This window comes from Leptosomus discolor, chromosome 7 (assembly GCF_034619465.1).
Source record: "Leptosomus discolor isolate bLepDis1 chromosome 7, bLepDis1.hap2, whole genome shotgun sequence".
NCBI lineage: Eukaryota > Metazoa > Chordata > Aves > Leptosomiformes > Leptosomidae > Leptosomus > Leptosomus discolor.
Genome location: NC_141397.1, coordinates 37478586 through 37490601, shown reverse-complemented (window position 1 = coordinate 37490601; position 12016 = coordinate 37478586). Strand labels below are relative to the sequence as shown.

At 50.3% G+C, this 12016-nt stretch overlaps 1 protein-coding gene across 1 annotated transcript in view; it reads right to left on the bottom strand.

The window, feature by feature from the left end:
• The window catches only part of EPHB1 (EPH receptor B1), a 72915-nt gene that overhangs the window by 39727 nt on the left and 21172 nt on the right, over positions 1-12016 (bottom strand). Inside the window, exons 2-3 of the mRNA XM_086468550.1 lie at positions 6969-7033; positions 1952-2633 (exon numbers count right to left, since the gene is read on the bottom strand). Coding sequence (XP_086324676.1) covers positions 1952-2633; positions 6969-7033 — 747 coding nt within the window. The remainder of the gene's footprint in view (positions 1-1951; positions 2634-6968; positions 7034-12016) is intronic.

Sequence of the window (12016 nt, the reverse complement as noted above, 5' to 3'; positions counted from 1 at the left end):
ACCCAAATGCAAAGCATGCTCCCCACACAAAGGCAAAATGCTCGCCAGGAGCTCTGCAGAGCCCACACTCGGGCGGCACAAGGGGTTTCTCCTTCGGCATCAGTGCTGCTGACAGGCAGGAACATGACTGGAGACAGGCGCTGCAGCACAGAAAACTCTGCAAATTCCCAATGGACAGGGGTCTGCTCGATGCAGCTTCGATGGCGTGAACACATCATGACCGTTCTGGGGTTTGCACGAGAAAAGGAAACAAAAAAGCCATGGAGATGGATCTAACACCCACCCTGAGCAGATTTGCTCCCATGCCTCTCCTGTCCTGCTGTCCTCTATCGTCTGCCCTGCCCCAAACTATGTGCACTGGGTAGGTTCAACACACTTCTCCCATGGAGCTAGAAACATTCAAGACCCCAGCTTCCTCCACCACCCCAGCCGGTAGCAAATACAAAGGTCAACACCACCAAAATCTGTGGCAGTTTTACATTATCATTGTTTTCCTGCATTTCTGGCAAAATGACATTTTTTCTGAATTCCAGTCTTCAGCTAAAATTAGTAATTATTTTTTTTTAATGATGTGAAAATTTTGCCATGAAACCATGTGCACTTTCTGTTTGCTTATTCAATAGCAGAGGAAGTTTTCACCAGAAATGCCCCAGTTTGTAAAGAGTCCTCCCTCCGACAAAGCACTTCAGCTTTCTCACAGGAATAGACCATCCCCTGACGGTAACAAAACCACATTCAGGTTTAACCACAAAACTCAAAGGAATCCACTGGTGATGCTGCTCAATGTGAAAGCAAGGCATGAGCGCACAGACTTTGGTGGTTTCCCAGTTGTTGGAACACTGGCATGGGAAGGCATCGCTGTCCCCACCTTGGCCAGGCGGGAATGTGGTTTTTCACAGTGAAAACCTACACAACTTCACAGGTTTAAAGCAAATGAACCACCAAGTTTCTCCACAGCTTGAATCCCAGCTTTGCCAGTTTTATATATCCAGAGTTACAGGTGGAGAAGAAACATGGTGGCCACCCCAAGGAACATGACAGCCAAGTCTACACACGCCACCATCTGCGCCAAAAGAGGTCCAAGTCAGACTTCTTTCCATCACCTCCCCCAAAACCAGCCCTAAAGCACTCTGACACCTGCCTTTGACCTTCTTCTTCCCAACCTTTCCTTGACCTGGTGGTGCCCACTTTCTAGAAGCTATTTGGAAAGCACCAATGAAATGGGTTTAGCTTCTCATGCAAAAAGCCTTCTCCTCTTCTCTCTTTCCAAGCAGTGTACAAAAACAATACCTTAATTTGAGAGGAGAAGGAAATGGCAGCAAGTAAAGCTAATTAAAAAAAAAAGAATCCTCCAACAGAATTTGGGAAATATCCATCAGAACAGCAAAAGGAGACGAAAAGCAGCAAGTGCTATTTCCATATTTAAAACTCCGTGCTGCAGAGGACTCCAGCAGGCAGCAGCATGCTGATGGCGTGGCTGGGGGAACCCAAAAGCCAGCAAAAAAATTTCCAATTATTGCCAAGAATCTGAGCGGCTTCACTGCAGTCAGGCCCGATGGCAGTTGCCCAGCTCCTACAGCTTTGCTGGGGAAATAACAAGGCAGATGAAAGCGGCTCAGCCAGCAAGCGTCAGCCCACATGGCACTTTGAAGGCAGCAGATCAAAGAGGTGGCTGCCAGAGTGCTCGCGGTGGCAGCTGCACCAACATCGTCATCCTCACCACGCTGCTCACCAAGCCTGGTCACTGACCAAAGCACACCAAGAAGCCACAGGTTGACCACTACTCCCAAATCCCTGCCTGGTACCCAGAGCAAAACTGCTTCAGGGCAGGTAAATGGTGCAGAGCAGATTTCACAGCAGACGTTGCCCAGAACAGCTTGTTTGGGGACAAACGTTTTTGTCCAGCAAAGCTTATAAACAACAGTGCCTTCTTACACAAGGCCAACCTTACCTTTGCAAGCCACATTGTTCTCCGGCTCATAACCAGCCTTGCACGTGCAGCGGCCAATGGGGACCATCCACTCCCCATCCCCGTTGCAGTACAGTTTGATGGGCACATCCACCTCCTCGGCATTGGGGATGCAGGTGCCACGGGCAGTCACTAGAGAGGTGCTCTCTGCTCCTGTCATTGTCTCCGGGAAGATGGCGAAGTTCTGCACCACACTAGGACACTTCTTGAAAAAGACCCTGACGGACAGCAGAGACATACAAGCCCCATAGTCCTGGAAAGCCAGGTAAAAGCCATTGCGGGTCAGGGGCCCAAAACTTCTCACTTCTGTGTTCACCTTCATCAACCTGCCACCAAAGTCCACCTGGGAGAAGCTCTCGTCAGCAGCAATGGTGTCCACTTTGAGGTAGGGTGCCTCTGTCCAGAAGGCAGACTTCTTGGTGGCAATGACAGAGTCTGTCTCGTAGTAGTAGAGGTTGAAGGTCTCCTTGCAGGAGCCAGGGACGTTGGGGAGGCTGCTGCAGTCCCGCACAGTGAAGCGCATCTCGGTGTAGATGCGGTGAGCTCCACGCCGGTTGATGAACGTGGTGAGGAGCCAGTTGTTCTGGTTGGGCTCGAAGACGTTGCACACCTGATACGTACGGATGGTGTTGAGGTTTTCGTCGTAGCCACTGACTTCTTCCCACTGCAGAAAGGAGAAGGGAGAAGTGATGAAAGGGAGGCAGAGGAACTGGCAGTGGCCCATGAGCCTCAGAGATACTGCTCACCTTGCACAGGGCACGGCAGGACTAGCAGGAGAATCCCAAAGCCCCAAAGGGAATAGGAATGCAGTCATAGACAGATGATGTGATGCATGTGCAGAAACACCACTTGGGCCAGTACCAGAAGAAATCCTCACCCTCTTGCCCCTGCATGCCTCACCCCATTGCTCCCAGTTGATGCTAAAACATCTTTTCTACACTGGCAATCACCTTAGCTGCCCTGTGAAGGCGTAAAAACGGGAAGAAAGATGGTCCAGGCACCTGGCGGCAGGAAAGAAAGCAGCACACGAGGCTACAGCTTCATTAAAGCCTGAGTCAGCACGTGGGCTGGAGAGTGAGCCTGACCCCAGGCTCTCAGCACAACAGGATCATTTCCCCGGCAAAGAAAACTAACTAAATAAAACATTACCGCCATGGAGAGAGAGAATATAGATTTGCAATTCGATTTATAGAAGGTCATTAATATAATCCAGGCTACAATTTCAATTAAGGGACAGCGGCAAACTGTGAATAGTCTATGATGGCATTAGAGTCCTACAGACAGATTTACAACCTCATAATCCATTCATTTTAACTAATCCATGTTTACAGTCTCCTCATAACAGCATTATTCATACGGCAATCTTTAAGCAGCACTCTGAATATCATGCATAATTTCCAGGAGCGATGCTATGGCAGCGCTCAAGCATGCTTGTGCTGATGTGGGGCACAACAGCAGATGGGCGATGCCAACCTGTCCCGTCACATTGAGTCTTCCCAAAGAGCTGATGCACATGACCAGCCCTACAACCTTACAGGCTTTGCTCTCTTCCATTTTCCATTAAACAACCAAGTTACTCACCTGCTGCCCAAGCTTCCCCCTTGTAAACCACAGCCCTGATGTAAAAAAGCACAGGTTTTTATTTTGTTTTCAGAGCAGGTCCTCTACACGCTGCGAACAAGCACAGCAGAATGTTTACTCCCAGGTCCACCTCCTCGGCTCTGCTGAGTTTAAGCAAAGATCACAGCTCAAGGTTGCACATTGCTGTAAAGCAATGTTTACCAAACCAACAATAAAACCTCACATATCCAGCTGAGCACTCTCCCTTCTCATCCCACACCATGAAAACACTGCAAAAAACGCTCTTCATCCTGGACAAGACATGCAGATTCAATGTCCTTTCATTACCAGACACCTTTCACACAAGTAAGCTGCAAGGTCCTCCCTGATCAAGAGGGTTGGCATTGTTTTCCGTTCCCACCTGGGCATTGCATTACAGCCCTGTCATCCAATTACAACCAGAGTGTCTTGCAGCACTCGCCCACCAGCGTAACACCGGCCCCACTGCTCTGGTGTCTTTGCTGTGGGAATCCTCCTCTTCATCCCGCCCACAGGCTCCTGCACCCCAGCTGAGAGCACAGGAGGGGACCTGACCCACTATCCTTTTATTGATGGCGCCCATCAGGGAGACAGCTCTCTCACCAGCTCCTTCCACGGAGCATCTCTGTGCTTTGCTGCCTTTTTTTTTTTTCTTCTTTTTTTTTGTGGGGGGAAGGGGTTTGCAAACAGAGCCTCAAAATTCAGAGCCAAAACCTGCCAACAGAACCTGCCACACTTCAGGCACCCAGCACACAGGGCTGCCCACGACTGAAAACGACATGAAATGTCCCACTTGGAAAACCCTCATGAGGGTTTGGGGCTGGATCCTGATGCTCCCTTGGGCATCCCTTTGGTTGAACACTCCTGCAACTGGGCACTGAAGAGCAGCAGGTCCCCATGGCTGGAAAAACTCATGGTGCCAGGGGCTGCTGCCACGGACTCTCTAACAGCAACAAATGCATCATTTTGACAAGATCCCACTACATAATTCACAGGGAGCTGGGGATTAAGACAATGTTTTTCTCCATCTCAGCCGAAATCTAAAGCACGTCCATTAGGAAGAGCAGGAGAGCCCACATCCTGCCGGAGCCAGCCCCTGGGGACCACAGCCTCTGCTGCCCAGCTGGCATCCGTGCCCCAGCATTAATGTCAACAGCCCCCTCCCCGAGCCCCAGCATGCATCTGTGAGCCAGGGTGAACAGTCACTCTCAGAGCTCAGCATGCCACAGGGGGATACAACCACACAAAGGGACTCAAAGCCTGCAGGGAGCCCATGCCAGTGGCAACCCCAGGGTCAGGAGAGGTGGCTCAACAAATCCCTGTACCTTTAGGCCCAAGAGAGATGAGAGGAGCCTGAGAGAAGGAGCTGACACCGCAGCAACAGCCAGGAGCCCCTCTCCCATCCTCCCTCCTACCCCAAGGAAGGTCCCACTTATAGATGGCTGCTGCTCTTCTCCCTCTTGTTTCTTTGCTTCCCTCTCTGGTTCCTCTCTTCTTCACTTGTTCCTGCAATGCTATGGCTTGGTGCTAAGCCCCAAAGCAAGGCTGCCAGTGCACTCTCATTTTTTGGATGGAGGAAGGTAGGGCAAAGGGGAGTCTTGTGCCTTCTTACTCCAGCTTTCAGCAGTCTGGGCTGAAAAAGAAACAGCACAGTCCTAGGGTGGCTACTTTTGGGAATTGAAGACTAAAAAAAAGAAAAGACCAGCTAAATTTGGGGTCTTCGTTGACTCCAATACAAGCAGAAATCCCCACATGTATCTTAGCATCTCTACACCAGGCTGCTCGGATGGGTCACAGTCTGCAAACCCTCCATGGTATCCACACTCTGGACAAGCCTCACCTGAATAATGGCCATTACCACCAGACAAGTCAAGAAGCAGCACAAATCCACCCTCAAATATTTGTTGTGAACTATTAAACAGGAGAAACCCTAAAACTCAGTGCTGTAACCAGGCAGCTCATAAAGACTGTTGCATGCCTGGAGTGAGAGGAAGATGTTGTTTATTTTCAGCTGGATTCCAACCTACTCCAACACCTGCCTCAGCTGGGACACAATACCTACAGGGGGTTCAGTCCGAGAGCCCAAAATACACCTTTAAGATGCTCCGTATCGACCCAGCAAGGTGTCTGATGTTACTAAGAAAAGCCCAGTCCATGAGCAAGGGGAAGTCATGCTCTCCAACACATGCTACAGACTGACTCTATGTCTTTTAAATAAAGGACCTGGTATTGTAAAATACTTTGTGAAAGATCAAATAAACAATCCTGTAAAAGAGAAGACTCACCAGTAACTCTCAGAAGAGTGAGAGTTGGATGGATGCAGGGATGCAGGCTGAGGAGAGGCTTCGCTGTGCTGTTCTGCAGACACTGAGACCACCATGCCTTAGGATGCAAGCTCCCCACCTGCCTTGCACAAGCTTTCAGTAACAGCAGCTGCAGGCATCTATTTACATCCTGTCTCCATCACCTGCCCATGGCCTCCCTGCATTTTACCAGCAATTTATCTGGGCCTACATTTTTTCCAAAGCGATCCAGTGGCAAAGCCCCACATTTCAAAGGCCTCTGATGTGGCTGGAGAGGATTTTGCACTCGCTGCACGTGTGGTTCAGTTCTGGTGATAGTGTGCCACCTCATTTCTTCTGAAGACCCGGCCAAGCAAGTCACGCCCTAACAAAGATGTAGGCTGGCACCCTTGCCCCTTTGGTGCCATGTCCTGGAGGCCCTAGGGATGGACCCTGCTGCTGTACCCGTCCCTGCCCGACGAGCTGCCTGTCACATTGTGATGCCCATCCATCAACTTGCATCTCCTCCCACCGCTGCTCCTCTCTCCCCGGCTCCGTCTCTCACTTTCTCTACCAGGGGAACGTGAGTCAGGTTATTTTATGCTTCCATTCCTCAAAGGCTCATATTATATAAAAAAGATGTTTTAAGTGCCTCAGGGTGTTTTGTTCCTCATTACTTCATAAAAGTGACATTAATAGCCAGGGAAGAGCACTGCCGAGTGCAATTATGGATGATGTTCCAGGTATGAAAGCTGTTTTGAGCCTGCTAACGTTTCCTAATTACAAGGCTTTTGACACAGAGAGAGGGAAGGTGTGAGCGGTGGGATGGAGAGCGGTGACAGGGTCAGACCACCTGGCAGGAGGACAGGCAGGGGAGGAGAGAATGCAGGGATGGTATAAAGCTTTCCATCTTCACCGAGGGCCCAGTTCAGGGAAGGGACACTCAGCCCTGGACCAGCCGGGCAGCTCAGCACAGCAATGCCCTGGAAGCCCCACTCCAGCCCAATGGGGCATCACTGCTCCCACTGCAACCTCCCTGGGTCCCCACCAGCGTTTTAAGATAAATAGCGTGAACCCCATAAGATTGCATAAGGATCATCTGGGCAAGGGGCACTTACCCCTGAAGGAGGGTTGGCTGTCCAGCCCAGCTCGGCCGTCGCCGTCCGCGTATCCATCAAAGTTTCTGAAGAAACACAAGAAAAGGGAAGCAAACTAGTTACTCCCAAAGTTCTTGATGATGTTATGAGCACAGAGCCACAGAAAAACATTCAGTTGCTTTCACAGAGAATGCATCTGACCCTTGAAGCTGCTCAGAAATAAGAAATGAGGAAGCTGCTCAGCAGGTGCCCTAATACAACTAACGAACTAAAGGCAGCGTCACCCCAGAGCAAACGGTGCAGGACAAGCTCTTTGCAGAGTCTTGGCTGGAACCCAGCCCACACTGCCATCTCTGACCCTCCCAAGCCTAGAAAAGGAAAAGAGCATTACCAAGCAAAAAAAAAACCCTAACAATTCAGAAGGATGATGCATTTTGTGCACTCACTACATGCACATACAAAACCCTGCCTAAACCCAAGCAATGAGTTTGCATTAACTCCCTAGAAGCAGAGAGAGGCTGGGGAAAAGTCTCCCACTGCGGGCAGAGCCCACCCTCTCCCCCAGCACCTCTGACTGGGCTTTTCAGCAGGTCCCATGCGACTTGCTCGCAGCTACTTGCTTCATTCTGCATTGCTAGACGTCCCCTTTTATGTACTACATCTGTCTGGTGCCCTGAGTTGTCATTGCACAGTTATTATTTGTCAGAGTGATTTCAAATATGTGAATAAACATGACATTGTTGGAGCAGTGTTCCTCTGCTGGGGGTCTTTTGATGGAGGATTTGGTGGGAAATACTTAAAACTGTAATACAGCTGACATTTCCCTACTTTCATTCTTTAAAAAAAAAAAAAAACAAACAACAAAACACAACAAGAATAACAGCGAGAGCAACAACATATAGAAACAGATGGGAAAAATCCTCCAGGTTTTATTTATTTGTTTGCAGCAAGCAGACATGCAGATTAATCTCCTCGATTCCTCTGTCTCGACCAAACCTGAGGAGGAGATGCACTGCCAGCGGCTGGCATAGCTGAGCTTCCCCCATCCCTCCCCTTTCCTCCGTGGTCTCAGGTACTCACAGCAGCTTTGCAGTGCCAGGAAAATGAGTGTAACCAGAGAAATAAAGGTCACGAAATAAAAATCAGACCAGGAATATGAACGGCTGCCAAACTGCTGCTTTTAATCTCTCCACGCCCACTCCAGCAATCACAAGTGGGAAACGAGACTCCTATTAATCTTCCCACCCCTCCCTTTGCCAGCTGCCCCAGGATGGGAAGCCAGAGGAGCATGACCAGAAACTCCCTGCCCTGCTGTGAGTGATAAACATTCCCCACTCGCAACTGCAGCCTGGCTCCCAGAGGTGAGCAGGGCCACTGAGCCTGGGAGAGCAAGGCAACCCTTGCAGAGGGAGAGCGAAAAGGAGCTTGGGAGCTTGCAATGCGCCTGCACCCCTAACTGGTCCCAGGATGCTGCTGTGGCACTGCTAGTGGGGCTTCAAAGTCCACAGCCTACTGCACCCGTGCTTTGTTTGCACGGTGCCAGCCCTCAGAGAGAAGAGATTTCACCCCTGGTCTGTGCAGGGACCAGAAAAGCATGGTGGCCTTCACGCTATCACAGCATGTCACTCTATATAGTTTCAGCCCCTTTCTGCTTGGCAGAAGCCAGCTAAAAACAAGGCATCCCAGCTGCAACTCCTCTCCAGCCCCAAATGGGGCCAGGGGTGTATGCTCCAGACCTCCAGCAAGTTTCTACTCTCACTTTCCTCCACCTTCCTACCACCAGCAAGCCTTCCTTCCCTTGCAAACAGCCCCACACCTTGTTAAGCAGTCATTAATTCTCGTGACAGCCCTTCAAATAAGCAGGCAGACATGCCCATGCATAAATGGATGCAAAAGGCCATGCAAACTTCTCCCAGTCCCCACTCCTGGCGGGACTACGTGGAGAAGGATGGTCTGAGCGCCCCTAAAAGGCTTGGTTTTTTTCCCCTGCAGCAAACAGGGTGTCCTTGTGCCACACAGGGGAAACTGTGGCAGCCGAGCCCACGGTGACGCAGGGAGCATGGCCAGGCTGGGACCCAGACCCAGCTCACCCACCCTGACATGCTCAGTTACAGGAAAGCCACTTCTTAAAACGGTTTATTCAATAAGGATTTTCACTCCATCATCTCCCTTCCTGTTCCACGCACTTACAGCTTCCTTTCCCGGGCATTTTTTTTCAGTGAGGCGATGACAGAGGAATGTGCTTTTGATAAGGTACAGCCATGGTGCAAGACAGTAGCATGTGAGGACCAGCTCTGCTCCACAGTGACATCCACCAAGATCCCTCCCAGCGGCTCCCTCCCAAATTCTCACCCCTTCCCTCTTGTTCTGTTCCTCCCTAAAGGCTCTACATTTTGTAAAGAAAGCAGGAAGGCACAGCAGCAATGCTGGCATGGCATGTAGCAGTTCCCAAAGCAGCAGACTTCAAAATAACTAAATAAATAGAGAAATAAATGAATAAGCTGAAAAGAACCACAGAGAAGCTTTCACTTTGGAGGTTTCCAGAGTCCTAAGGGAACTGCGTGGCCTGTGGCCAAGGAGGTCACACTCGCAAAGTTTCCACTGTGGATGCATAATTTGCACTTCAACAGCTCCAGGTTTCTAACACAATTTGCAAACCGAAGGAAAAAAGAGGGCTGAGAGCCACCACTAAACAGACCATCTCCTGCTCAGATCCTGCCCTGACTCCCAAGGACACTGCCATATACAATAAGATCCATAACCTGGCAAAATAGTTTGGTTGGCTTTTTGTTGTTGTTATTTAAATAAACAAAAATAACATGGTTAAATCCCCCCTTTCAGCTCAAATTCCTGCTGAGGTCACCCAAAGCCTGTGACCGCAGCGTTACTGGCACCAGAAGGACTCGGCTGAGCAATTTCCCATTGACCTCTGCTATTTCCTTTTGGAGGAAACCTTGGATTTTACTTCATTTTCTGGGACATACAAGTGACGCCGTGACCCTGGGGGAAACTCCGCAGGGACATTTATGGGCAGGCAGCCTGGGGCTAAGGCTCTGCCGAGCACCCTCCTTCAGCAAGGGGGTATAGTTTGCAGATGCTGGTACCCCTTGTCCCAAGATCCCACCGAGAAAGGGGGGACATCCAATGCTCACGTCTCCATCTCTTGGCTGCAAAACACTGCTGCTGGTGGGGGGACATGAAGATTGCCTCCCCAGACATCCATAACTTGGGAGCAGGCAAAGGAAGGACAGGCAGTAAAATTGCTCTGCCTGCTAACATGATTACTGTGGAGCAGCACGTGAGCATCACTGATCAGCACAGAAGCCACATGGACACCTTGCACCTCTCCTCCGGTGCTACTCTTGCCTGCCTCGTCCTGCTGCAAGGACCATTCCTCATTATTTGGCACTGGGTAATTAATTAACGAGGGCCCTGCCTGGGGCAGAGAGTTCCTTCTGGGTGAGGCACACACTGCCCTCCCCTTGCCTGCTCAACCTACTGCTCCTCCAGCAACTCCTTCCACACCTGACCACCTGCATGTGGGCATAGCGGATGCCCAGGGGATGCTCTGCCCAGGAGGAAGCCCAACACACTCGCTTGGAAAAGTTTTCGGGACCTGAGCCTCCACCAAAGGCAGCTGACCATGCTGTAACGGCTGAAGCCCTTGTTAGGGAGAAGACGAGCTCTGCTATGAAGAGCTGAACTCTCAGAGTGAAGAATCTTCAGCTGTATACAGTAGATTTTCTTTAATGGACACATTACTTTAAACTGAGCCTTCACCATCTGTTCCAGTCCCTAATTATCAATACAAAACCAAACGTCTATTCACAATTACACTCGTAAGGAGTAAAGATGCCAGCAATTAGAATGCACCAGCATCCTTGCCGCGGAGCAGCGCATCCATCTGTGATAGCACTCACGCGATCCAGGCAGGGAGGACTCGTTGCCATCCTAGGCTCCCCACACCCTCCCAGGCAAACTGGTGAGAGATGTGGCCACAGCTGATGCTCGTGGTGGTATAAGCCGCATCTTAGAGAAGTGAAGGGTAGGCTGGCATCATTCAAGCAACAGGGGGAAAATAAGATGTTCAGAGTAAGAGTAACCAGGCGTGGAGCATAGCAGCGAGGGAGCCTTCATGCTGTCTTGCCAACAACCCTTCCCAATAGGATTTAAACCTCTTCCAGGAAAACACTTCTGAACCATCCTGAAACAAAGCTGAGCTTATTTCCTGAAACCCCCACCCTGAAACCCATATTTCAGACCTCCCCAGTATTGGAGGGCTCCTGCCGAGTCCCACCGTGAGAAGGTGTGACTTCTCCCTGGCAGGGAGCAGGGTCTGGCTATGGGCAGAAAGAGATGGAAGCAAGGAGACCCACCAAACTTGATCATGTTTTGACACTGCCATCTGGAAAGGAAGAGATACAACGACAAATTTTCTGCTCAGGGAGGCCATGAAGAAACTTCTGCAAGTGCTGCACTCCTCAATAGATGCCCCAGGGACATGGTCCCTCTCCCAAAGCAAGAAGCAACAGCTCTCGCTCCTGCAAGAAGATAATGGCAGGAACCAGCCTAAGGCACTTGAAAGCAAATGCTTGGGCATATGCAAAGAGACACAGGCATGTCTAAGATGACCAAAAGGAAAAAGATAGAAATTAAGCAAAATAAGGAGAGGAGGAGGCTTGATAACAACAGATGGTAGAGGAAGATTTGGAAAGGATGCCAGCTGCTGAAAATAAGCCCCTCAAGATCCGTGGGGAGCAGCATGTTGATAGCTGAACCTTTGGAGGGAGAGAGGAGACGGGAGGGCAGCCATCAAGCAAGGGTCTCGGGTCTAGTGTCCAGAGGGGCACAGTATGCTCCATGGGTGGGATCTTTAGAGACTCATCCCGATGTGCCCTCACAGAGCACAAGGTGAACCTGAGCAAGTGCCGATGGGAGTCAGGGTACAGTTCAGCCCCGGGCACATCCCCTGGACAGTCCTGGCCCCATAGCATGATTTTTGGAAGGGGAACAACAGCAACATTTTTTTCCGTGAGCTAAGCACTGAATCTTCCCCTCTATTTCATGCT